The sequence below is a fragment of the Nelumbo lutea genome, chromosome 6, assembly GCF_056320005.1.
Source record: "Nelumbo lutea isolate HS-2025 chromosome 6, American lotus-T2T, whole genome shotgun sequence".
Classification (NCBI taxonomy): Eukaryota; Viridiplantae; Streptophyta; class Magnoliopsida; order Proteales; family Nelumbonaceae; genus Nelumbo; species Nelumbo lutea.
Genome location: NC_142689.1, coordinates 990,327 through 1,018,268, shown reverse-complemented (window position 1 = coordinate 1,018,268; position 27,942 = coordinate 990,327). Strand labels below are relative to the sequence as shown.

The 27,942-nt window shown below is 36.6% G+C and overlaps 1 protein-coding gene across 3 annotated transcripts; it reads left to right on the top strand.

Annotated features, from left to right (window-relative positions):
- Window positions 1-690: 690 nt before the first annotated feature.
- Window positions 691-27,942, top strand: LOC148846718 (ubiquitin-conjugating enzyme E2 34-like). 3 transcript variants are annotated; one of them, XM_088948035.1, is made up of 10 exons: window positions 691-996; window positions 8,195-8,346; window positions 13,691-13,745; window positions 20,580-20,618; window positions 20,755-20,818; window positions 20,927-20,988; window positions 21,098-21,137; window positions 21,367-21,394; window positions 25,463-25,554; window positions 27,376-27,942. In XM_088948035.1, exons 2-10 carry the CDS (start codon window positions 8,290-8,292, stop codon window positions 27,665-27,667), a joined length of 729 nt encoding a protein of 242 aa, XP_088804161.1. In that variant the 5' UTR covers window positions 691-996; window positions 8,195-8,289; the 3' UTR covers window positions 27,668-27,942. The 3 variants fall into 3 exon arrangements, with proteins under 3 accessions (XP_088804161.1, XP_088804163.1, XP_088804164.1); XM_088948037.1 differs by having other exon boundaries at window positions 708-996; window positions 13,607-13,745; XM_088948038.1 differs by having other exon boundaries at window positions 776-996; window positions 13,602-13,745.

The following is a 27,942-nucleotide window of genomic DNA, read 5'->3' as shown; positions in this document are numbered from 1 at the left end:
GATAGTGGTGCCACTTGGCTAAATTAGATTAGATTAGATTTTGGTAGAGAGAGATTTTTGGAATAGTTTTAAGATGGAACTAGCAGGACCTGTGTGATGCATGAGAAAATTTGAAAGATTTAATAATTTTATTTTTCATCTAATATTGATTTATAAAGAATAGTTTTTATTAATTGAATATGAACAAATATTTTTTTAATAAATTTAGTTTTATTAATAATTTATGGTAATTTTAATAATTATTATTCTTTATATTATTTTAAATGAAAATTTGATTAATTTTAAATAAATAAAATAATTATAAAAGCTAATATTTTTATTAATTTCACTAATAATTAATAATTATATAAGAATAACAACAGGGTGGGTGGTTCACGGCAGAGCACCCCATTCCTTTCCCTGTCCCATATTCAAGATACTTTACCCCATCCCCGCCTCGTTCCTAATGTCACACGAGTTCAGGGCAAGATAATCACTCTTCAATATCGGGCAAGATAATCACTCTTCAATATAGAGATGTAGGATTCATCTTGCAAAACTAACCACCGTTTGCAAATTTTCGGACCTAATGCGCGTTGGGCTTGCAATGTTGCACACAAAACCTAGCCCATGCCCATAAATTTATGGGCCGGGCCGCGTCGGGCTAGAAATGATTTCTCCTTGCACCATCAAAGGTCTGTCTCCTAGTGAATGTTCCCGGACGCTCATTGACCGCAAGTGCGGAGAGCATTTTCAAGAACATTAAACAGAAAATAGAGAAAATAAATTTATAAGTGTCCTTCAGGTCGGATTCCCCTTCTGCGAACGCAACGCCAATAATAAACCTAATTCGATCGGGGTAGTCGGAGAATTGATGGGCCGAATTGGAGATCTGAAAGGGAAATAATTCGTGATTTTTCTAGCTCATCGGTGTTGACTGCTTCTGATAATTTCTGGTTCTTCTTTGAATCGAATTGCCGAGTCATTGTACCCAGGGCGGAGCTAGACTAATTCCAGGTAATCGAGCCATCTGTTTCGTTCTTTTTCTGCTATATTACATGGAACTGTTTGAATCTTTACATGTTGTTGTTTCTGCTCGGTTTTGAATGAATCTTCAATTGTTTCTATTCATATTTGATTATTCTTTGTTTAGAGTCATTAAAAGGATCATATTTTTTCATGCATTTCCCTTTTGTTTTTCTTAATTTATTTTTGTCTTGTATCCATTTAATTTTGTTTCTTGTCTTTGAATTTGTATTTTGGAGTGTGGTCGTATGCTCTAGATGGGAACACCTTTATCCCAACTAGCTGGATGAAGTCTGAACTGTGTGTAGAATAAGTTTAAAGTGTTTTACGGTTTTCTTAATACCAAGTTTATATCTCTCTAGATGATGGTGCAGAAAGGTGATTGTATAGTAATCTGTCTCTAGAATTCAACAATTCTTCACTGGTCTATTTGAGGAGGCAGGATAGTGACTAGTTATTTTGGCTTCCCTAGGCGATGCCTCCCAAAGAAAGGATTGCACTATCTACAAAACGTACAAAAATAAAATATAACCCTAAAAAACCACTGACCCGGGAGGGAAGCACCCTCCATACACCTAACTCCTCCCAGGTTGTTAGCAAAAGGTTTAGCTCACCTTGGGATTCATCTGGACAAAATTTTTCAATATGAATACCAAGGATGTAGCCTAATTAATCCCGGGGGGGGGGGGGTACTGAACCTAACGATAACAATCCAAAGATGAATAAGCTAGTTTAAGACATTGAAGTAGAGCAGTTAGTTCAGCCCATAAAAGGTAATACTTTTCCTAGCTGTGCCTGAATAATTCGGCAGGATTCTAGATAATAACCATCCAAATTCATTTTTATCCTTCCAAATTTTGGATATATCTAGGAAGTAGTTGCTAGCTATCTTCAAAGGATAAAGGTAGACTATATAAATCATCCACCCCACAATGAGCCACTCCCACATCTCACTATGATAGAGTCAATTGCATTCCTTTTGCACCAAGTGCTCTGCAAGGATGTTGCTCTTGTTCAATTTGAGAAACAACCTTCCTGTTTTTGTGGGAAAAGTGGATGCATGGGAAGAGAAGAGATTTAAAATATCAATATGGAGATTCCAAGACAACCCAAAAATAGTGAAAAATTGTTTTTACACATTGTCAACAAACTGGCAAGAGCAAAAGATGATACACAAACACAAATGAGGGGAGAGGCATAAAATGTCCTGTCTCCAATATAGCACCTTAGTGGTGTTTATTGTTGTTGTTATTATTTTTTCTGCTTTGATGCTTTCTAATAAAACATTCTAATTTTTGGAAGAACACTCAGTGGGAAAGGAGGAAGTTGGGGTAAGAAAGGTAAGGGACTTTGAAAAAAAAGCACAGAAAAAAATATACCTAGAGGTCAATAGACCAAATTCTTTGATCCCTCCTTGAGCAAGTTAGACCAATGAATACCTGTCAGAGGTAAAGAAATCTGGTCCCAAATAGGTTCTTATGTAGGAACAAAGAATATAACCTAAGAAAATTATGACAAGGAGTTTATCACCCGCCACAAACCTTCCCAAAATTCATCTCTATTTTCAGATGCTACATCATATCTAATGCGCTTTTGGGCTCCTTCTCATGACTTTGATTCTGTTGGTGTTAGATTTGTTAAACATTCTAGAAGGTATCTATTTGGATCCTTTTGAAACATGACAGATGAATTTGGACTCCTGCACCTTTGGGCTCCTTCTCATGTCTTTTGTTCTTTAAGGCTCTAGTTTCCTTTTGGTCTTCTTCAGTCCTTTCCTGAGAAAGAGATCCGGGCAAAACCAATCCTGCCTAGAATTGAAGCTTTCAATTAGGAGGTCTACCATGGGAAGATTAACACATGTGACTTACTACAAAAAGGAAGATCTCACACTTGCTTCTCCCTATTGGTGTGTTCTTTACAAGACAAATGGTGAATCCCGCTTTCACCTACTAATCTCCTGCCCTTTTGCTATTGGTATTTGGGATTGCTTTATTGCTTTGTTTGGTTGGAGGTGGACCCCTCTTTCCAATATGTTAGGCCTCTTTGCTCCCTCCTCCTTTGCTTGACCTAATAAGAGAGGTAGAGTCACGCGGAGAAGCATAAGAGCGGCAATAATTTGGATGCTTTGGGTTAAAAGATGTGGAACTACAACAATGAAAGAAAGAAGTTCAGATGGCTGGCACAAGATATGGAAGTGAGGTTGCAATGGGTTAAAAGATGTGCAAATTCAGTAGCTGATGCTTTGTCCAAATAAGGAGTGGGTAATGGTTATAGGGTGCTTTTTTGGAAGGACTACTTGTGTAGGGATGACTCAGTAAAGGTTTTGTTTCCTGATCTGTTCGAGATTGTTGTAAATAAGGATGTAACAGTGGCTGATTGTTTGGAGAGGCAAAATGGGCATTGTATTTGGAACCCTCAATTTAAATGACTGGGAGGTGGCTTCTTTGTTCGGTTTTCTACAGATTCTGTATGACTCAAAGAACATCTAGTGTAGGGGAGGACAAAACGAAATGGCTCTTTGAGTAATACCTTCTCTGTGAAATCCTTTTTTAACAGCTTGTTAAGGGAGGATACCTCTTCCTTTCCAAGTGATAGATTTTGATCAGGACTATACCATCTAAACTAGTTGTTTTTTTTTTTTTCTCTTTTTGTATGGTCTGTGGTGTTGGACAAGATCCTAACTAGGTTTAACTTAGTAGAGGTGGTGGATATGGCTTGCACATTGTGTAATGGAAGTGTGAAATCCTCTAGCCATTTGTTGTTACACTGTCACTTTGCTTACTGGGTTTGGGTAAGACTGTTGGAATTGTTCGGTGTTAAAATGTGCACCCTGGATGATGTGAAGGGATTCATAGGGACTTGGTTCTTAAGAGGCTTAAGCAGTGTTGGAAAAGTAATTTGGAGCATCCTCCTCACAACAGTTTTCTAGGCAGTGTGGTGTGAAAGAAATAGTAGAATTTTTGAAGGGAGACAGTACAAAAGAAGAGGTTTATAAAAGGATTTGGGAATGGTGTGTTCCTGGTTGGCTAATCACCCACTATTAAAAAATAGACTCAAATGTTCTTTTTTTGATCAAGATTTCCTCTTTGTAAGGAGCTTATAGTTTTCTTTTTGGTTTGGGGTTGGATGTATTGGGTATATCGGGTTTCCTTTAGTACAGATTCTTTTTGTATGGGGGTTCTATTGTTTTTTGGTTTTATGGTTTTTTAATGAATTAGTTTACCTTACAATTCAAAGAAAAAAATGTGGGAAGGGATCAACTACTTTGGGCACAACCATAAAAAGAAGAAAGAGTTCTTTTGGGAGAGATAAGAGGGTTTATCTCTTTTTGTTTGTATTCCTTAATTGTACTTACTCCTTTTTCTCCATCAATGAAATATCAGTTATTGATAAAAAAACATGGACGCTTTGGGAAGAGAGAAATGCAAGAATCTTCCTTGAAAAAGAAAGGAGTAAGGAAGCCTTGGTAGAATGCATCACCATCAGAGTTGTTTATTGGCTAAAGTCTCTAAATCTGTTTCAGATTTCTCGGTGGATGATTTCTATAGGAAGTGGCTAATTCATCATTAAAATTCCGGATTAGTTTGGCTTTGACACCACCGAGAAGTATGTAAACCAGATTTTGATGGCAATAACAGAGGGAATCTAGGCCCCTTAGGTGTGAGAGGTTTGTTCAGAAATGAGTTAGGTCAGGTGGTGGCAATTTACTTTGGTCCAATTGGCATTGGGGATTCTCTGAACACTGAAGTAATGGCAGCTGTGGAAGGGGTTATCAAAGCAAAGGAGCTAGATGTACACAAGCTGATTATTGAAGGGAATTCCCAATTGGTGGTTAATTGGCTGCAAGACAAAGGGAATAATTTATGGGTGTATAAAAACGAGTTAAAGAAGATTAAATGGATAATTTAGGGGTGTGGATGTAAGAATTCAATGGGTTCAAAGATTGGCTAACAGCATGGCTGATGCTTTGGCAAGACTAGGGGCTGGGAGAAATCAAATGTTTTTGGGCTCAATTGTAATGTTTTATTTTGGAGATAAGCTGTTTTATCTCCAATTTTTCTTCTTTAATTTTTTTTTTTGTGTGGCCCACTGAAAGAGGGGGGATTATGTGGAAATGTATTAGAGCTGCTGCACTTTGAACAATTTGGGAAGAAAGGAATGCAAGAATCTTTCAAGAAAAGGAACGAAGTCTCTTACTTGTCAAGGAGTGTATCTTAACAAGGGCAATTCACTGGCTGAGAACTTTGGATTCTTTCCACTTGTTCTCTGTTGGGGTATTCAGATAGCAAATCAAATAGGAGTTGAGAATCTTCTAATTGAAGGAGATTCTAAGGTTGTTGTATGTTGGTTAACAGGCCCGAGCTTAGTCATTTTGTGCTATAGGGATTTCCTAAAGAAGGCAATCTGGTTAACAAATAACATGATTGTTAGATCACATTGGGTGAGCAGGTCAGCAAATGCTATGGTTGATTATCTTGCTAAACCAGGGGTATCGAGGGAACATTTGTACTAAGCAACCTTGTAATGCTTTGTTTCTAGTGCATTGTTGGCTTCTTACACTTTCTTATACTTTCAAGGGTGGTCACACCTCGTGATCAACATGATCATGTTGCTTTCTCCAAATTATGTTTGAAAATAAAAACCTTCCATCTTGACACCTTAACGTCATTCTCAACGTCATTACCTACTAAAATTTGTCCTGATTTTATATTTTTATCTCCCTCTAAAGAAGACCCTTGAGAAAGGGAAGCCACAAATTCCAGGACTTCTCTCAATCTCAGGGAGAATATCTTTACTATGATATGAAGGCTAGTTGGGAGGCTTATTGGGAACTGAAAGTTGAATTCATCCACTTGCTGATCCTAGGGAACCCACGATTATAAATTATTGGTGCTATTTTCATAGATCATACAAGCACAACTCTATTAAGCTATGGCGGACTAGTTGGTGTAGTAAACTCAATGAAGGGTGAACTTGCTGCCTTCCTATAGGGGCTTAGAATTGTATCTAAGGGGATGGAAGGAGCTGTCCTAAAATACGAAAAGGAAAAAAAAGTACAGATTTTGTTGTTCATAAGTTACAAATTAGAACCCTGACCTGTAACTCCCTAAACCGGCTTTGATCCAACCCCCTTCTATTGCTAGATGGAGAGTCAGCAAGACTATTTGCAGATGTAGCCTCTAGGTATCAACATGAAATACCACGCCTTGGATATATTAGCCTCTCCAATCAAATGCCTCAAAACCCAAGGACCTTCTGAGGAATGGAACCAAGAGAAAACCGCCTGGTAGTCACCTTCCACTATTAGGTTCAAGTAGTTGTAAGATCAAGCCGGACTCAGCCCTTTAAATGGGGCAAGCATTTCTGTCCTTACTGAATTACTGAAAACAGGTTTGAATAGCTTAATGGTACCACACCCTTTGCATCCCTTATCACAATCCCTATTTAAAGAAATGAGGCCTTTGTCATCCACCATGAACATCTCATTTAGATGGATACAAAGGTCCACTAACTCTCTTGCTAGCAGAGTTAATACTTGATAGGAAAAAGTTATATTTAGGACCTACCCTGGGGAGATTTAGACTTTCTCATTCCTGTGTTTGGGAATGTGTCTTTTGGAGTTGCTGCTGATCTCAGCTTAGCTATGCTCTCTGTACTTATTCATCTTATTACACTAGCATATTGGTTCCACTGTCAGGAATGATATGTATCTGATATGACACCAGATACAACATGGGCACTTCAGGGTATACTTAGAATTAAAGGTTTTAGAATATTAAAATAGTATAATACTGTTTACTGTAGTCGATAACTGATAACTAATTCATTGATAATGGAAAAGTAGAGACCTCGTTTTCAATGAAGTAGAAATGAGTATTGATGCCTCAAGCCCATAAGACCACCAGTATAAAGTATAAACACATTTTGTTACAGGTCAATCCTTGGACCTCAATTCCCCCAAACCAAAACATCTTTTGCATCCCAGCTTTCACTAATGCATCAGCAAGGTTATTAATAGATCTAGGGGTTCACTTGAACAAGCAATTCATGTTGGTTCAAAAACTTTACTTTTCTAATCAGATTCTAGAGCCCCATGACTTAAAAATATTAAAAAGAGTTATGAGACCACCACTTGGAAGTCATCTTCTACTGTCAAATTTGAAAGATTGAAAGCGGATGATGATCTATGACCTTGAAGGAGAGCTAGTATCTCAGCTCTCAAAGAGTTTCCAGTTCCAACAGGGGCTGAGAAACTTAGAATAATGGTTCATTGTCATCTCTTACACCCAAGGTTCAAAGAATCAATATGTATCGATTTTCATGGTCAGTGAAATGCTAATGAATAAGATTTTGTTAATTCTGATTGTTTTGTATGTTAAATCCTGGATTAACATATCCACTGTTGAAATGTTAAATTAAAAATAAAAGAAAAAAGAGTATTGATTGATAAAAACTCTCGGTAAGTTAAAATTTCTGTTTTGAGAGTATCGATACTTTGTGTTTACCTTAGACCCCTCTAATACCCACTGACCTGGGTTTCTTAGGCTGCAACCATTAAAGTTGAATTTATGCTTTCAATCTTCTACTAGTACACAGGATCGGATTGTTTGGGACCTTTAATGTATTAAGCTGGCAATACTGGACCATCCTCTCAATTAAGAATCCATGGGAGCTCATTTGACTTCCTCTTTGATTGAAGCCCAATGAACCACCCTTATCATAATCAAATCTATACATGTTTAAAGTTCAACTGAATTTTGCAGGATATGAATATTGAGAAATGGCACAGCTTAAGCAATTAGATATAAAAAATATGATATAAGAATATTAATTGGGATAGTCTGGGTTCCTTAGGAAATAGGTAGCTGTATCCCCATTTTTGTTTGATATCCATATTTGGTCATTTGGTGTCAATTTTTATTCCAAATTCTGTAAATTCGTTGTCATATGTTCCAGTAAATAACAATTCTATGTCTTCCAATCATGTCCTTGCTCCATCAAGGGTGTAACACCCTGATGTTGGGGTTACTGGGGCCAAACAATATATGCTCCATTTCCCCTAATTGAAGATTACTGTGCTTATTATTTGAAAGTATTCTGTATTTGTTATGAGATTTTCTGTTTTATACATTTAATGAATTTGTTACTGTGCAATGAGTAATCTAATTATTCTTCTTATGTTCATCAGTTTGACAAATTAAAGCTTTGTTGGTGGAAGAACCAAAGGAACCATTTAGAAATCTGGATCTCTTAACCTTGGTGTCATTCTGAAGCTGTTATATAATGGCAGATAAGTCCTGTGTAAAGCGTCTTCAGAAGGAATATAGAGCACTCTGCAAAGTATGCCTGTCTGCATATGTATTCATTTATCTATCTGTTTTTTGTAAATTTACTTTTTTTTTTGGAAAAAGGTAAAGTAATATTTATTGAGACGAGATACACAAGGCAGGCTGAGATCATTCCTAGAAAGGCCGACTGATCTAATCAGCAGTTACACATTCCACCAAGAACTAGAAAGAAAAACAGCAGACACATTACAATTTCTGAAATCCCCAGACAAAGACACCCAAGAAACCAATTTGCCCACTGCTTTCTGAATTAGCTCTTCCGGACTTAAAGCCTTGGTACAGAGTATCCTTCTATTCCTCTTAGACCAGATGGACCATAACACAGCATTAGGAATAGTCTTCCAAACAATTTATTTTTCTTGCTCAACCCCAAGAACTTCCAACAACACAACAGCTCCTTAACCGAACTTGGCATGGCCCAACTTAAGTTCATAGAGCTGAAGAAATGATTCCACAGCTGAGAAGAAAACGGGCAGTGAATGCACAAATGATCAGTGGATTCAGCACTACTCCCACACAAGCTGCATGACAGGTCCAAAAGCTGAATGCTCCTTCTCATAAGGTTAGCTCTAGTAAGGCATTTATTTAGAGCCATAGTTCAAACTAGGAAGTTAGATTTAGTTGGGCTGGTGGGATTCCACACCTGATGACAGGAAATCAGAAACACCCCTTCTACAGAGGTTAGAAGTCAGAGACTTGACAGAGAACACACCATCTGAGTTCCACTTCCACTGCCACTTATCCTCTGAGCTGAAATCCAACTCTTGATTCTGAAGACAGGTCAACAGATTCAAAACCTCATCCACCTCCCAGTCGAAAAGGTTCCTTCTAAATGAAGGAGACCAAAGAACTGAACCACCAGATACACTACAACACTCTGCAATTGAAGCTTCTTGATTTGAAGCGCACTAGAAGAGGAGAGGAAAGGAATCAGCAAGGGGGCCATCCGAAAACCAAGAGTCCTTCCAAAACTTGGTCCTAATACCATTGCCAACTTTAATTGAGACCCCAACAGCAAGAGCTGAGAAAATTTTCATTATCCCTTTCCACAAAGAGTTTCCCCAATTGGGAGGAGGGTCCCTCATTCTCCAATTACCCCATTCCACACCATATTTACTAGCAATGAGAGATCTCCACCAGGCATCATTTTCTGCTGCAAATCTCCAAATTCACTTGCAGAGGAGGGCAGAATTAAAAGATTCCAACTTCCTTATGCCCAACCCCCCTTCATCTTTAGGGAGGTAGACTTACTCCCAACTTACCAAATGCACTTTTTTCTCCTCTTCCCATCCCCCTCCAAAGAAAATTCCTTTGAAGTTTTTCAAGCTGGCTTGCAACTTTGTTTGGAATAGAGAAAAGAAAGGAAACAGGTGGGTAAATTGGAAAATGTACTCTTAATCAAAGTCACCCTACCCCCAAAAGAAAGGTATTTTGCCTTTCAAGAAACTACTTTTCTCTCCATTCTCTCAATTACTGGGCCCCAAATCGAAGATAAACCACAACTCACCCTCAGAGGGAGACCCAAATATTTGACTGGGAGGGATTCAATCTGACAAGCCAAAATGCCTGCACAATCTGCTAAATTGGAAACCTGACCCACTGGAATTATTTGACTCTTATTCCAATTGACTTTAAGGCTAGAAATCACCTCAAACCAAGATAAGATCCCAAGAACTAATTCCACCTGGGAGGGGGAGGCATCCACAAAGCATAACGTATCATCTGCAAATTGGTGAATGTTCACCTTCTCACCCGTCGGAGAAATTGCAAAGCCTTCCCACTCACCGGAATTAGCAGCCTTTGTATAGAACAAAGTGAGGATCTCCATTACACATATAAAGAGTAGGGGAGACAGGGGATCACCCTGTCTGAGACCCCTGAAACTATCAAAGAAGCCTGCGGACTGTCTATTAACCAAAACTGAAAATTTTGGAGAGGTGATACAAACTTTAACCCAGTTCCTCCATTTTTACCCAAAATTCATATGCTATAACACAAGATCAACACATCTCCAATTGACATGATCATAAGCCTTTTCAATATCAAGTTTGCAAATCCGCCCGGGGGAACCTTCTTTTTTCTTAATGTATAAGCTCATTAGCAATAAGTACATAGTCCAGCATCTGTCTACCCGGAATAAAGGCACTTTGGTTATTGGAGATGACACTACCTAGATCCCCTTTCATTCTCTCAGCAAGAACTTTAGCTAAGATTTTGTAGAAGCTATGCAGAAGACTAATTGGCCTGAAATCTTTAATGTTCATTGCACGTTCAATCTTCGGAATGAGAGTTATGAAGGTAGTGTTCAAGCTCCTCTACAAGGAACCTCTCTCATAGAAGTCCTGGAAGACATTCAGAATATCCTATCTCACAACATCCCAACATTTAATATTGAAAAGGTTTGTAAGACCATCAGGTCCTGGAGATTTCTCATCAGCCAACAACTTGATTGCTGCTTTTATTTCCTCCTCCGTGAAAGATCTTTCAATAAGAGAAGACTGCACCTCACTCAACTATTTAAAAGGAAGGGACCTAGGAAAAGCTCTGAAGAACTAGGACTCCTTATACAACTTTTTACAAAAGCTGGTTGCCACTAACTTCATATCTGCCTCAGAGACACCCACTTTGTCTTCTCCCTCCAACCTGTTAATTACGAAGGCTCTAGCTCTTGCATTTGCCATTTTGTGAAAGAAGTGTGTATTCCTGTCCCCCTCTTTAAGCCAAGCCACTTTAGCTCTTTGTCTCCATTTAATTTCTTTCGACACTGCCAATTTATCATACTTCAGCTTTGCCTGAGATCTTTTTAATCTATGCTCCTTTGATATAGGACCCAACTCTTCTGCTGAATCAATTTCCTTTATGGTACTCAAGAGAGCTTTCTTTTCAGTGTCTAAACTCATATTTTTTTCCAATTTCCAAATCTTTAATCTTGCTTTGATGGCACCCAATTTTTTGCCAGAATGAAAGAACTGGCAAATGCAAGTTCTTGGTTTATCTTGTAATTTTTTATGAAACATCTATCTCCTAAATTTTGCTTTCAGCAATCAATAGCAGAGAATCCTTTGGGAGAAGGGTTTTGAAATATAAAGACTTTTTATGAATATATAATACTTGTAATCAATGTACATGATCATTCTTGTATCTACATATTATGTTGACGGAATCTCTCCCTCCTTTTAGTACAAAATTCCACGTCTTACCGCTTGAAAAAAAAAAAAAAGAAGGAAAGAAGGAAAAATAAGTGCATATTAAGCTACCTATGCTCCAGTTTGCACTGTGAAACTTTCCAGAAGGCTGATAATATTTCCTTGTTGATCATTCACCAGGGTTCTTATTCCCTTCCTTTGTTGCAACTCCTTAGCAAGGTTGATTCATTTTTTCCATTTCATTGAAAAATTGTTTACACAGTCTCCAATTTCTTTTTATTTTATCTGTTTTTTATTAGTAACTGAAAACTCGTTAAAAATTGAAACAGATTACAAGAGTACAATGAAGAAACAAATGCAGAGAGAGATAAACCTTCTCATCTCTCCCCAACCCAACAAAACTTTTTTACAACTGAGCCCAAAACAACTGATCTCTTTCTGCCCCTCGTTTAGCAGTCGTATCTGCAAAAGAATTTGCACTTCGTTTGACCCATTGAACTCTCACTTCATATTTTGTGTGAACCATTTGAATTTCTTCCTTTCATTGCTAAAACTCCTCAGATTTGCCTCCTCACTTAACAGCCATCCACAACCAATTTGGAATCCCCTTCAATAATTAATTTTCCAATGTTTAAAGATCTTGCCCTCTTTACCACTTCAATTAGTGCCAAAATTTCAGCTCTCAAGGAATCACTTGCTCCTATCGGGCCAGAATAAAAAGCCTGTATTTTGCAAGGTGCCAACCAGCTGGTCGGTAAGGTCTCCTGCTGATCGTAGTGGAGACTTGGGATCGAATCCCACCTGCACCTGGGTTGGGGGATGGGCTACCCCCCGTCGTGTAGCCCTTCAAAATAAATAAATAAATAAATAAAAAGCCTGTATTTTTCCCTCTTCATCCCTAAACACTCCTCCAATTCTTGACAATCCCAGGTTACCCAAGCTGCTACAATCAAAATTAAGCCTAACAAATCCTCTTTCTGGAGGAGACCAATTAGGAACAGAGATGTTCCTTTTTTCCCAAATAATCTAACAAATTGAAAGCCCTTGTGCATCTCCACATACTCCTTCCTCTTTTCTTTTTCCCACCAAAGAAGGAAGGATCAAACAAGCTTTGCGCATCAGTTGGGGGATTCCACCTACACCCAAACAAAGAGAAGATCAAAAGAATGAAGTGAGCACAACTTCTTGTGCATTTGCAAATTCTAGTTGCACTAGAATCCAATACAGAACCAATTTTCCTGGTTCCGAACACATTCTTTCATGCCTCTTTTGAGTTCCTTAAAATATTCCTTTATGTCTTTACTTTCAAATGCTCCAACAGACTGCAAATGGAACACAGCTCCCAAAAATCTTATCTTTCTTGCTCCTTGAAACTTGGCCATAAAGAAAAGATCATGCATGGATGCCTTTGATTGGCTGTTACATATGACATCTGAACAAAGAGAAGAAAAAACCCCATATAAACTTGGTGTAACTGCATGGTTGTCCCTTTTCAGCCTCCTTTTCATGTTTGACATCAATTTATATGCTTATCTCTAATTTGTGGCACGATGAATACTTTGTTAATTTGATACCTTATTCAACTTTGAGATTCAGCAAGTGCATGTGATATTCCCAAGATACACATGAAGTACATTTATATAGGGAATGGGTTTGTTGATCTGATCCTTTAGCGAAGGAGCTTGCATAAATGGTGGAGGAATTTTTCACATGACAATGTGGTTGGGGGATCAAAAGGGTTTGACATGTTTTTCTTTCTACCCTCATTCATGGGGCAAATTTCAGCTTAAAACCATTTGCCACCTGGTCAACCTAAGCTCTTCTTTTGGGCCATTTTTTAATTAAGATAAGTTCCTGGATTGTTTCTATAACCTGGGGGGGGGGACTCCAATAGAAGGTGTTATCATGGGTGTAAATAAGCCAATCTGAACTGAGCTTTGCCTGGCCAAGCTTGGGATAGTGAACTAATTCCCAGTTTAGGCTTGGTTAAACTCTTCTTATTTTGCATAATGTTTTGATATTAGGACCAAGCCCAGATTAAGAGTATATTTATTATATATCATATATATTGTAGTATCTAACAGAACCTATCCCATCCAAGCTCAGCTGAGGCTCGTCTAGCCAACCAAACGGAGCTAGCTCTGCTAATGTAGTTGTGAGAGGCTAACTTCTGTCAGTATGAACTTGTAGGAGCCGGTTTCCCATGTTATGGCTCGTCCTTCACCAAATGATATCCTTGAGTGGCGTAAGTAAAATTTCTTCTCTCTGCACTCATTTTATTTGGCATAGTTTGATTTTATAATTTTTTTTAATCATGTCAAATACTTGGTTTTCTCATGAATTAATGTTTTTTCTAGCTGACCCTTCACTGTATACTACTTATGCAGAACCTAGGATGAAAGGGAAAGTCAAGGATACTTTATGAATTGTTCTGTTATTGTGGAAGAATGCCCATTAGTAATTATCTGTTTCCATCTGTAAAGAGGCAGTGTCAAAATTCAATCAACAAGCTCTATTTCCATTTGAAAAGGAACTAATGCAGACAGGAAACTCCAAGCAATACCCAGTAACTAGACATTCACACTGATCACCTTTCAAATATAAGGCTTGTTCCAACTCTTCCAACATATATGTGCCACCATTAAATGGGAACTCTGTACCAGTGGTGCCATCTGCCCTTCCTTTATTCTGTAGCCTTTTCATACAGTTTGTTTATTGTTTCAAAACCTTACTGGTTTTGTCCCTTCATTAAGGTTATTCACCACATTGTGGTGGTTCTAGCAGAAACACCCCCAAGGATTTTTTTTTAATAATTTTTTTGAAAGGTGAGTATTTGTATTAAAGAAAGGGAGGGAGAAATGGTTGAACTGAGCAACGATATTGTTTTTTCTTTTTCTTTTTTTTTTCCTTTTTCCTTTTTTTAGGGTGGGGAATGGTTATGTGTAAGCATGCTTTAGATGCTTAGAGGAGAGATGGGGGCAGCTGAGGAGTCTGAATCTTGGGGTGGAGCATTGTGATTTGGATGTGAAAGTTTCCGAAAGGAAAGAGTATGCAGGCTTTGGAGGAGGGGGCATAAGTGCATTGAAGGAAAAATGGGGCACAGGTGGTGAGGGAAAGAGTGGAGATGGTTCAAGAAGGGCAAGGGGAAAAGGAGGATGTGACTGTAAAGAATCTAACCTGTGAAAGTTTCAATTTTAATTTTTTCTTTGGGGGGGGGGGTAAGGCTGGGATTCTTTTTTGTATTGCAATTTTCGCTACCTTTTTAATTTCTGTCATTTTCTTATGTCTGAATGATGATGGTGTAGCTTGAGATTGATTATGAGCTGGCCAGCTGAGTTTTTTTTTTTTTTCTTTTTTTTTCCCTTTTTTTTGGGCGGGCGCGGGTGGGTGGTTCATGATCATTAGTCTGGATTTCGCCCCCACCCCCCATTTTTATGTTTTTGTTTTCTCTATTATTTCTTTGTGTTTCCTTTTTTCCCTCTCTTATGTTGCCTTCTTTTATTTGATAGTTAATGGATTCCTTACCTATAAAAAGAAGGTTCTGAAGGGCCATGTTCTATCAATTATTAGCTCTTGACAAGTGCTTCTAAGGGGCTTAAAAGGATCTCTCTTTAGGATTTCATGAGGGACCTTCCGATCATCTTATGATGACTCTCTTCATCGGGCCTTTTTACCTCTACCAGTCCTGGTGCTGTCAAATTTCGTTTTGATGGCAGCTCTATGAAAATCCTGGGCAATGGGGAACTAATTGGTTCTTCTCCATGGTAAATTGCAGCATTTATTGGGTCATTGAGTCTTTACCGAGCCAATTGGGGATACAGATTCAGCATAAATGGAATTAAGGGTGTTAAATATAAGTGCTTTATGCTCAATCAGCTAAGAAGTATCCAGTTTTCACCCCTGTCCATTGAAGCAACTCAAGGAATGCAATCAATTGGTGCCATAGAGTTGGATGTGGGCCTGGCATTTGGCTCATCTTCTCAACATGATCAAAAAAGTATTGGCATCTATGATGCTCAAATGAGATGGATTTCTAGTGTGTTGAAGTTTACTATTGCAGATATGCTAGCTGAATTGAGGAACCAGAGGGGTTGGGGGTATGTGTATACTATAGTGACATCACCTTCCCATATAGGCTTGGTAGTGTTCTGTGCTCTGCGCTCTGCAATTAGCCGATTTTAATATCATCCTCTCATGTTGACAGTGAATGAAGAGAAAGTCCTACTAGGGCTGTATGTAATGGGTAAAGAAGGAAACTCGTGGATCCAAATTATGAGAGAAAGAGGTTCAGATCCAAAATAAAGATGAATAGAGAATAAAGCAATGCTTAAAAACCAGCTGATCCATGTAAGGAATTGATTGGCCCAGATCTTGCTGCTATAATATCTGGCAGGGTTTGCTGTTGACCAGGTTCCTATCTTGTTGTGAAGGTGACTCTGGATTTGATAAGAGGATCACCAGGATCCAACAATACAATCAGAAGAGATTGCTCAAGTAGAATAGGAATTTGATAGTAGGTACAATTTCATAGAAAGAGAAGGGTGTCTAGATAATGAAGAAATTTTGAATGGAAATCACATTTTTGGAAAGGATGAGTTAAGTAGTATATGGCTCACAAAGCAATGTTTAAAAAAGTATGAGTTGTACACCCAGAGGTGTGGATGCCTGAGGCATATGCCTCAGATGCATTTTGCATGACCCAGATGCCTCTGGTGTGGCCTCATCCATGCCTCAAGAATGAAAGAAAGAAAAGAAAAGAACACCTCTTTTGTGCTCAGGAGGCTTAGACCTCGTGTTCTGAACTACACCTCACACCTCCAGCTAGTGGAACACCTCTTCTCATGCTTCTATGTTTTACAACATTGTGCCAAAGTACATGTCTGACTTGGTTATTTTACAAATCAGGTGGGTTTACCAAAGTCTACTGTGTTGACTTGCCAAATTTCTGATTCTCACTGACAGATGCCTCTATGCAACAGATTATGTACCTTTGGCATGTTGTCTATTCCCATGATAAGGTTGGTTATTGTCATGACCAGCAACACCATTTAACCATCCATCCCTATACATATTTTTCCAAGTTAATCTCTTATGTGGGATTCATTTTATATGTGCTCAAGATATTTATAGTAAAAAGGGGGCCATCCACACCAATATGACACTCCAATATCCTAAATGTGTTTTGTCAGTTTTTCTTCATAGTTGTCCAATCCAAGACACATCATTTAGTGGTCCAACCATCCAAGCACACTGTTGTGTTATTAACAGCCCACACCAGATCTGGCATAGTCAATAAATAGTCCCGCAATGGTAGAGAGTAGACTTCTTACAAGAAAATCAACCTGGAAAAACGGTTTATCTGATGGTTGTTTCCTATTCCTTAAAGTTTATATTCCATGAATCCATTTATCCATGCATACCAATTTTAATTTGGTTTTAATTTACAATTATTTCTCGTACAAAGCTTCTGGCTATTTTAAGGAAATTGTCCATTTTAAATTGTAATTTAGTTATTTAGTTATTTATCTGAGGCATGTTCATAGATCCCACTTTTTTGGACTTGCTGAGTTGGACCCAGACATGTTTCAGATTCTGATTCTTGTCTGAGTCCATGCAAAACTGTAACCAGGTGCTTTAACCTTTGGACTGTGTAATGAAGATAAAAGGAATGTAACAGGAAATTGCAAACCTTTGCTTGGTTATACCTGCCTCAATGCATGATTTGTTGTCATCTTGGGTATTGCTGGGATTAGGCAGTGATGACAAATGTTTTTGGAAGGCTGATCTAGGAACAATTTTGTCTGAAGGAAACACAAGATTATTCTTAAATAAATATATAGTTGATATCCTGGTCCGGTTTGCTGTGGGGAATGTTGTTTCTTTGGTGTCTGTAGGGTGTTTGAATACCACAGTCCTGTGGTCGGGAATGCTCTCTCGTAATGTGGGCTTTGCTCTTCTATCATAAAATTTACCTTACCTTTTCTCAGAAAAAAAATGAAGAAAAAAGGAACGCCACATACAACTTATGTAATAACTGTCCTTTATTTTGTGGGGTAGCTGCATAAGAGTATCCTTAACATCTGAAGAACCCACTAACCATATATGCATGCTAACCTGGCTAGATAGTAAAAATTCAGTTGGGTTACAATCTGTCTAAGTTCTCAAATTAGTTGGTTTAAAACACTTGAAGGAAGGGGCCGAAGAAGATACCCCACTTCCACTTGAGAGAGAGTGAGAGAGTTGGGGCATGCTTCCATACCACAAATGTTTCTCTTTAAACTAGTTTGGCCCTACAAGATGATTCTAAGACATTGATAAAATTAGGAGTAACATTTTAGAGTGGTTGTGCACTGGTTAAAGAATAACAGTCAAGGATTGCAGCAATACCAGAGCAGCTGATGCCAACTTCTCTTGGTTCATTGATCAGCAATTCCATGGCTGATCAAGGAGTATATAGGGATGGATATTTTGGGATAATTATTGGAGCATGTAACGTCAACAGTTAAAAGGAAGGGTTAGATAGCAGATACAAGGCCTAAAAAAGAGGGATGCTTGGCATGCTATTATGTAATCTGTTCTTTTTCTATATCTAATAAAGGTTAAAAATTACCAACAAAAAACTCAAATTGACCAAAAATTAAATTACTGGTGCAGGAACTCAAATACAAATAGTTACTGTTTCTCCAAATATTAAAAGAACTCTTAATGTATCCATCAACAAGTTGCTGTTCCTAGTGATGTTTGTGTGTTGGTAGTGGATGGTCAGAAAGGAAAGTTTTAGTTGAGGAATGCTAGTAGTAGTATTGAATTCTCCATTGATGTAGATTGTATCATTATAGAGTTTTCTGAGAGGAAGAAAGAGAGTCAGCCTAAGGAATGATAGATGGTTGTATACAGTACAAATTCATTTGGTCTAACATTGATTGGAAAGCAGGCAAAAAGTTGACTTGGTTCTTAGGTGTCAAATGCCTCACTGAATCAGTGGTTATTGTGACCCAGAGATAAATAAATAAATAAACATGTCATGCAACTCTGCGAACCTAGCTAGAGATTGAGTACCTGTTGGTCCATACTTCTATCTATGAGATGTTTATTGTGACCCAGACAAGATGTGGTTTCTTTTGGCAGCAAGATGGTTCAGCTAGTTGGAACACTTGAAGTGAAGGTCTGAAGGATGTTGGGATAATATATATATATATATATATATATAAACATGTCATGCAACTCTGCCAACCTAGCTAGAGATTGAGTACCTGTTGGTCCATACTTCTATCTATGAGATGTTTATTGTGACCCAGACAAGATGTGGTTTCTTTTGGCAGCAAGATGGTTCAGCTAGTTGGAACACTTGAAGTGAAGGTCTGAAGGATGTTGGGATAATATATATATATATATATATATATATATATATATATATATATATAAAACAGACTTTTATTAATAAAATAAGAAACAGATACAAGGAAGCAAGAGGAGGGGTGAAATCTCTTAACCTTCCCCGAGTACAAAATCAAATTACAGCATGGCCCAAAATAAACTGCCCCTTCCCATCCCTTGTTTTGCAAGTGTATCCACAAAATAATTTGCACTTCTCTTAATCCACTGTAACATTATCTCCAAGTCCTGGGTCAACCACTTAAACCTCTTTTTTTCGTTGGCAAATTTCCAAATTCCATCTCTTCATTTTGTAGCCAGCCAATGATCAGCATTGAGTCACCTTCCACAATCAGTTTTCTGATATTTAACTCCTTTGCTCTTTTTATCCCTTCTATAACCTCCATGACCTCAGCTCTTAGTGAATCGCTATACCAATAGGGCCTGAAAATAGAGCAATAACTTTCCATTCCCCATCCCTAAACACTTCTATATCTGAAGGGCTCAGGTTGCCTTCACTGCTTCCTTCAAAATTCAACATAGTGAAACCATCATTCAGTGGCGACCTTAGTGGACAGGTCACAGTTTTCAGAGGTGCTGAATTATCCACTTCCTTCCAATTCTTGAACAGATCTGCAGATTTACCTTCAAAGAGCTTCAAAGACTTTCACCCAATGAAACACCCTAATGGTTATGGTTTAAACAGTGTTTTAAAAGCATGAGAGCTAATTTGTGCCTGAGGCGTGCTCCTTTTTAATCAAGGCGCAAAATTACAAAAAAAAAAGAAAGCGAAAAAATCCAAAAAAGTCAGAATTAAAAAAAAAGCCAAAAAATGTTAAACATAATGTTAATAAAAAAATAAACATAAATTTTAAAATAAATGCTTTAAAAAACATATTATCTAAAATTAAAATACATAAACATAACATGCAAAGCGTATTCAAATGGAAATATAAAATAAAAGCAAACTTATAAGCCATTTTGAATTCCCCCATTTGCTAATGTTGTTCATTCATTCACTGCATAAAATATCTTCTTAAAAGGCAATGAAAGTTCTCAAAAAAAGAACAAAAAGCACACAATTTTAAAAAGGTGCACGCCTGGGCTGAGGCGCAAGGTGCATCAGGCACATGGCCTTTTGAAAGGGGTGTGCCTAGGACCTGGGCGAGGCGCATACCCCAAAATGTGCCTAGGGCACGCCTTTTAAATCACTGGGTTTAAATGATAGCATCCCTACTTCTTTCCTTTTCAGAGAAAATCCTTTGGTTCCTTCCCAGACTGTCCAGAAAACAGCAGCTCTTGTGCATCTCCACAAGATTCTACCCATTTTCTTCCATCTAACAGAAATGGAAGCAAATAAGCTTTGTACATTTGGCCAGGGGAGTCCATCTGCAACCAAATAGAGAGAAACCAATCTGAAATCATTGAAACAGAAGGGCAGGAGATTAATAAGTGATAGCAACTCTCACATTAGCTTTACAAAGATGCACTAGTTCAGGGGTAAACACCAATTAAGTCTTTTTCTTTGAAGCAAATCACAAGTGTTACACTTTTCTAGGAAAGTTGGGATAATATTTTCCCCATATATAATTTTTTTCCTGCTTACCTCCTACATATTTCTACTGTTGTCAATTTGTTGTTTGTTCATGTAGTTTCATATTGGGACAACAATCATCTTTTAATTTCCTTTTCTCTTTCATTTTAGATTATGTGCTTGAGGGGAGTGATGGAACGCCATTTGCAGGTATGTGATCTCATCTGTTGGTATTAGAAGGCACTGAAGATATGTAAACATTTATGGCCCTCCTGGCCCATTTCTGATGCTTATTGATGGTGTTCCTTTGCCCTCCTAAACGTTTAATTCCACTTGTTATGGTAAGGTGGATATTACTATGGGAAAATCAAGTTTCCTCCGGAGTATCCATTCAAGCCTCCCAGTATTAGGTACTAATATCCCCGACTGATAGTCTGTTGCTTTCAGTTATGGTGTTCTGACTCTTAAGATAATGACTTGACTTCCCTTCTCACAAAAAATTGTTCTTCTCTGGTTAGCATGATTACTCCCAATGGACGGTTTATTACACAAAAGAAAATATGCTTATCCATGAGTGACTGTAAGTTTATTTATCAATTTATTTTTTCTTAAGCATTCTATTAGCAATTTATTGTTTCAGAGTGATCCATTTCTTAACTGATCTGGGATGCATTTATATCTTCTTTCAGTTCATCCAGAAAGTTGGAATCCAATGTGGTCTGTCTCGAGGTAAGGTCAAGCTATTCTGTTTTAATTAATAATCCCCGTGGATCTATGGTAGTAATTTCTTTTTCTTTCTTCGAGGACACTATTTTCTTCTAGTCTAGCATCCTTCTATACAGTTTATCCTTTGCCATCAATGAGTTCTTATCAATTAATGAAACTCAATTATTATGATTTTCAACATTCTAATTATTTTTCATATTCTGTCATTGATTTTATTGGGTTGTGGATGCAGTATACTTACAGGACTTTTGTCATTCATGGTGAGTTCCATTGCAACTTTTTAACTTTTACTAATTCCCCTTTTTAGTGATTGGCATAGATCCATGTTTCATACTTTTTCTCATCATGGACCTTACACATTAATTGTGCTGGCAATCATGTAGAACTAGAAATTAGATGGAACATGTTTTGATAAGCTTGCTGATTGACCTAGAAGTCTAGAACTATGCTGATAAACATGGTTGGCCCGGCTTCAAGTATAGTCAAAAGATTTTTTTTTGATAGTTGTCAAAAGAATTTCTATTTTCTAATGAAGGAAATGCTTTTATCTGTTCTTATGGCCATTCATTAAAATTTAGAAGTCAGCTAGGTTGGTCCAGCCTTTAAAATTGTTTTGAAATTTTGAATTTCATGCATGTTGTATATTTTCTTCGATATATTGATTTGAATTAAACTAAAAAAACCTCAACCCAAACAATATAAGGTCAGTTACATGAATCCTCTTCTAGGATTTCACTCAAGAACCATATCTTCTGTTAAACAATAAGACCTTAGGTGATTTTTTGCTACTTCAGTTGACATCCTTTTGGTCTTAGGTATCCCTTTTATATCCTTCTACTTGCACCAAGTTAATCCTCATTTCTCCTATCAATGTTTTTCATGTGACCAAATGATATTAGTTGACAAAATGAAAATTGTAAAATAGAAAAAAGACCAAGTAATGAATAAATGCATGTATGCCACTTTCTTTTTCATAGATGGTAAAAGGATTTTGTTGCAAATTAAGGAGATTTTCACCGCAAAAGGATTTTTTGCTCCATCTGCTCTCAGATAGAGCTTAGCTGATACCTCTGAACTGCTTCAAAATAAGGGACCACTGAATCAGAGTTCTCTCAACTTTGCCACTAACAGTCCCCATTGGAGGGATTCTTGATTCAAATATCTTCTTGTTTCATGCATGCCATAAGGACCAACACAAAGTGAAAGGGTTGTATTTGAATATCTTGATATACACTCCTATCTTCTTGCTTCATGTCATGTACTAAATTTACAAGAGGTTTTAAAATAAGACTAAAACAGAGTATATGGCACGTAAATTTAGTACTTATAGGAGTGTAAATCAGGACACATTTAAGAATTAGGATTGGAGACCAAGAGATAACTCAATATGACCATTTCCAGTACCTTGGTTCAATAATTCATAACAAGGGAGAAATTGAGGAGGATTTCACCCAAAGAATTAGAGCAGGGTGGGCAAAATGGAATGGTGGATCTGAACTTTTATGTGATAGGCGAATACCACTTAGATTAAAAAGGAAAATTCTATAAAACAGTTGTAAGGCCCAAAATAAACTTGTCAAAGGTTTCATTGTGGCCGAAATGCGAATTCTATGGATGAGAGGAAAAACTAGAAAGGGATTAAGAATGAAGTCATCCGTAGGAACCTAGGAGTAGCCCCAATGGGTCATAAAATGGAGAATGTAGACTATGATGGTTTGGTTGTGTGCAAAAAAGACCATCAACAACATCAGTTAGAAGAAGTGATTTGTTACAAGTTTGAGGGGCTAGAAGGGTTAGGGGTAGAGCAAAAAGGACATGGGTAGAAGTAGTAAGAAATGATTTAAGCACTAATAATTTAACAGTGCGTATGGCTTCAAATTGAATTGGTGAAACAGGATTCATGCAACCGACCCCATTTATTTGAGATTAGGGATGAAAGTCGGGTGTGTTGGGCCGGGTTTATGGTCAACCCAGGCCCAAAACTAAAATTTGGGCTTAAGGCCCGAGGCCGAGGTCAAGCCTGATTTTCCCAACCTGAGCCCAGCCCACCTTGTAGTTTGATGCACTCGGGTTGGGCTTGGGCCCAGGCCAGGCTCGGGTTGGCCAATGAACCCACTCTAAAATATACATATATAAATGTATTTATGCAAATATATATACATATATTTATGTATGTATGTAAAATATCTATTATACAAATGTTATATTTATACTACTTTAAAAAGCACGAATAGCCTTAGGAATATTTCTGGATTTTTTTTAAGACAAAATTTACCCTTCCATATTTACATTTATTGATAAAAAATGAGGGCAAAAGAGTATATATATTAAATGAGTTGAGAAGAGACAATTATAAGATATTCAATGCATTCGATTTCCTCTCATTAAATCCAACAACTAAGGTATTAATTTGCATTCGTCTTCATTGAATCATATATTTAAGGCATTTTGTTTATTTTCATCATTAAATTCTATTAATTAAATCCATGCATAATAAATTAATAATTCCAATAACATAAAAACATACTTTTAAAATCTACTTGAAAAAATAGTGTTTTCATCTAAGTGGTGGTAAGAAATTAAACCGTTAGGTCAAATGGGTCAATACATGTTGCCACAATTAAATAATAAAAATCAAAATAGATAAAATGCAAAAATATATAGAAATTAAAAAAATGGGAACATTTTTAACATCATATATTTGGCATATTAAACAATAATAAGTATGATAAATAAGAAATGTTTTCATTAATGATGGAAATGGAATGTAAAATTTGAAACCAATTAGAAATAAAACTATTTTTCCATTCTCTCTCATTTAATCTCATACTAAGGTATATTCTCTCATTAAACCCACAAAGTTAATTTTAATGGTATAAAAATAAATATTTTAAAAAATAATTTGAAAACAAAACTATTTTCTTCCCTCACAATGGTGGGTAAGCAATTCAACCAAATGGGTTAATAAATAATGTCATAATGTCATAATAAAAAATTAAAATAGATAAAATATATAATACAAAAAATAAAAAATGTTTTACATATCTCTAGTATTGTATATTCATTATACCAAATAAAAATACATATAAAATGTAAGTTTATTAATGATGAAAATGGAAACCCAAATTTAAAATCAACCTAGAAATGAAATGAAGTCATAGTCAAATAATAATTTTTTTAAATAGAAAAATTTAAAGAATAACAAAAATAGAAAAAAATTTGGGCACATATCTAATGTTATATATTCATAAAAATAAATACTGGGTACATCTCTAATATTATACATTTATTATATTGAACAAAAATAAGTATTATACATAAGAAATAATTTTATCAATGAGGGAAATGTAATACCAAATTTAGTGTCAACATAGAAATCAAACTATTTTCCTTTTTGGGTTGTGGGTTAGTGGTTTGGGTCAAATGGATTTATCGATGATATGATGGTTAAATAATAAATCTTTAAAAAATAAAAGTACAATTAAAAAAAAAGAATATATAAAAAATTATATATTAATTATATCAAACAAAAATTAAGTGTGATAAGTAAAAATTATTTATATTATGTAGATAATATATAATTTAAAACTGATCCGAAAGCTAAGCTATTTTCTTATCTAGATGGTGGGTTAATGATCCAACTTTTCAAAAAAAAAAATCATGATGTCATAATTGAATAATAAATACTTAAAAAAGATAGAAACAAACAATGAAAAAGTATAGAACTTTGTTGCATTTGAAAACATTTATAATGTCATATATTCATCATAATAAATAAAAATTATTGTTAAAAATTATTTTTATTTATGACAAAATGGAATACAAAGTTTAATAATAATTGTTATTGTAATTTAAAATTTCCACATGCAATGCACGTACACATTTGCTATAAGCATTTGAGTTTATTTTTAATCATATTGTTAATTTTGTTAATTTTCAATTTTTATCTTAACTATGATATGTCTAAAATTGAAGTAAATAATATAAAAAATTCTCATGTGCAATGCACGTGCTTAATTACTAGTGTACAAATATGTATGTATATATATGTAAATATGTATGCAACATTTACATATATACACATATATGTATAAATGTATATAATTGGACTGGGCTCGGGCTACCTAAGGGCTAGGACCAAGCCCGGCCCGAAAATAAAAAAACCCGACTTCTTGGGCCCGAGCCCAGCCTGAGGACCGAAAATCCAATCCCAACCCGTGTAAAATTCTGGGTTGGACTGGTTTGGGCTCGGGTTGGTCCCGCCCAAGTTGCACCCCTATTTGAGACAAGGCATGGATGATGATGAAGGGATTCTCTTCTTGTTGTAGATGGATAACAGTCCCACCACTGGCAGTGTTTCAACTACTGTTGCTGAAAAACAACGGTTGGCAAAGGCTTCTCTTGCTTTTAATTGTAAGAGGTAAGTGCTCTGTGTGTGTGTGTGTGTGTGTGTGTGTGTGTGTGTGTGTGTGTGTGTGCATGCGTCTTCAGCCTACAATGCACAGGTTACCCCCATGTAGACCATAGCTGTTAAAGTGATATATTCATAATTTGAATCATGAATTGTTTCAATTTGAATCTTATCCTAAAATTACTATTTTTTTATAAGTAACTGTTAAAAGATTTTTATTAAAGTTGAATAAAGTATGTATGTACATAGCAAACTATTACAAGCTCCTCTTGGAAGGTTATCCCCAAAACATCTGATCTTTTACCACCTTCTGTTTTGACAGCCCATCAGATTGGCTTTGCAAATCAAGGTCTCACTTGATACTTGCTCCCAATTCCATCATTAAATCTTTAACCTCTCTAAGTGCAGATCTTTACTTCCAAGAACTCTCCTGATTTCTGCCCATCCATCCTGTAGCCACCCAAGAATTGCCCTTCAACTATGAGGTTCCTATGCTTAAGTCATTATGCCTTTCTTAACCCCAACAAGATAGCAGTCAGCTCTGCCCTGGTTGAGTTCCCAACGTTGATAGGACTTGAGTACATGAGAAGTATGTTTCCGTCACAGTTTCTGACCATACACCTGAAATCCCTGGGTTGCCTATACTGCACCTATCAACATTTAGTTGTGTATGGGGAAGGTGGAGGGCTCCATTCCACACAGGTTCCAATTTCTGATGATGTCATCATCAGTACAAAAGAATCCTAAAATTACTATTTGAATCGTATGGTTCAATTTTGTAAATCTTACAATTTATATAATTCATGTGTTTCGAATCAATTCAATCATGACCTGGTTTTCTACTTTCTCATTCCTTTATTTCTTTTAATTTTGTCAATGGGCTCCTAATTTAAAACCCTTACTAGAATATGATTTATTTAGGTTATCTGAGAGCCATTCTATGTGGGATAATTCATTTCCAAGTCAAACTTGATTATATTTTCATATGAGTTAAAAAGCTATTGCACATAGTTTAATTGACTTCCAAGTTGAACCTGATTATGCCATCTTATGCTTCTAATGTAGAAGTCATAAACTCTATTTTATTTAATATGGATTAAAATGAGGTAAAATCATGTTTCTATCCGTTTTTAATTTTTGAAAAATTATAAATGAAGCAGAAATAATCTTAATTTGCAATACTATCATGATTTGATTTCTTTCAGGGAAATTCTATCTAATATTGAAGCAATAAGAATCTTAGCTTATGTTTGGATAAGCTTCTGCTTTTGAGCTTTGGGCTGTGGTAAACAAAAATGTGACAAAATGTGTTGTAAGCGTTTGGTAAATGTTTCTTTTAAAAATATAGTCAAAACACTTTTAAGCCTCAAAAAACAAAGCCCAAAATTGGGGCGCTCTAAAAATACAAATCTCGAAGCTTATCCAAACGTAAACTCAGTCTCCATTAGATAGACCTTGAGGGGGTGGTCTACAGTTTGTCGTGCATATATTATTGGTCATAATTCTCTATTCAAATGAAAATGGTTAATTTGGATTCAGCACATTACTTGATAATTGATATGTTTCAATTCTAGCAGTATTTGTGAGGCCTGGCCCAAAAAATAGGACCCCATTCGAATTGTGAGTTGGCATGGAAAGGGGTCTACAATAGACCCTTTTCTTTCTAATTTTTATGTGGTTTTTTCTCGTTTCTTTGTAATTTATTAAAAACTCTAAAATGGATATATGTCCAGGTGGGTGGGTGGGTCGGGAGTCTTGTATAGTTGAATTGTAGGGAATGCTGATGTCCTCTATCAGATTCTAAGTGGGATCTCTTTCCTTGAATTGCAGTCCGATTTTCAGAAAGATGTTCCCAGAGTATGTAGAGAAGTACAATGAGCAACAACATGCTGAACAGTCTGTTTTGAAGCAGTCGTCTTCTATTTCACCCCGAGAAGAAGGCCCAAATTTCTTGCATGAAACACCTGGAAATGACACAGGACCAGAGGACCAAAATAGAGGAGAAACCCTAAATGACATAAGAAACAACAAGAAGGGTTCAGATAAATTTCCCTTCTGGATGTTGCTATTGTTGGTGTCCATCTTTGGCGTTGTGATGGCCTTGCCTCTGCTCCAACCTTGACTTGAACTTTGAAGGAAGTATGATGTCAGTTTAGGTACAAAGTCATTATGTTTATTGGCGTAATTTGAGGGTAAATGGGGTCATGTATCATGTAACTAACAGTAGTGAGAGGGGATGGAACGTTGTTGCATTTTCTGCAGCCTGTCAGTCACTTTAATCTTTGATTGATCTGGGGTTCATTTTGGACTTTGCCATTTTCTGCTACCGACACTAAATGTAACTGGAATGGGAAATTTGGTAAAAGTTAATATACCATAAGTGCACTATTGGATGAA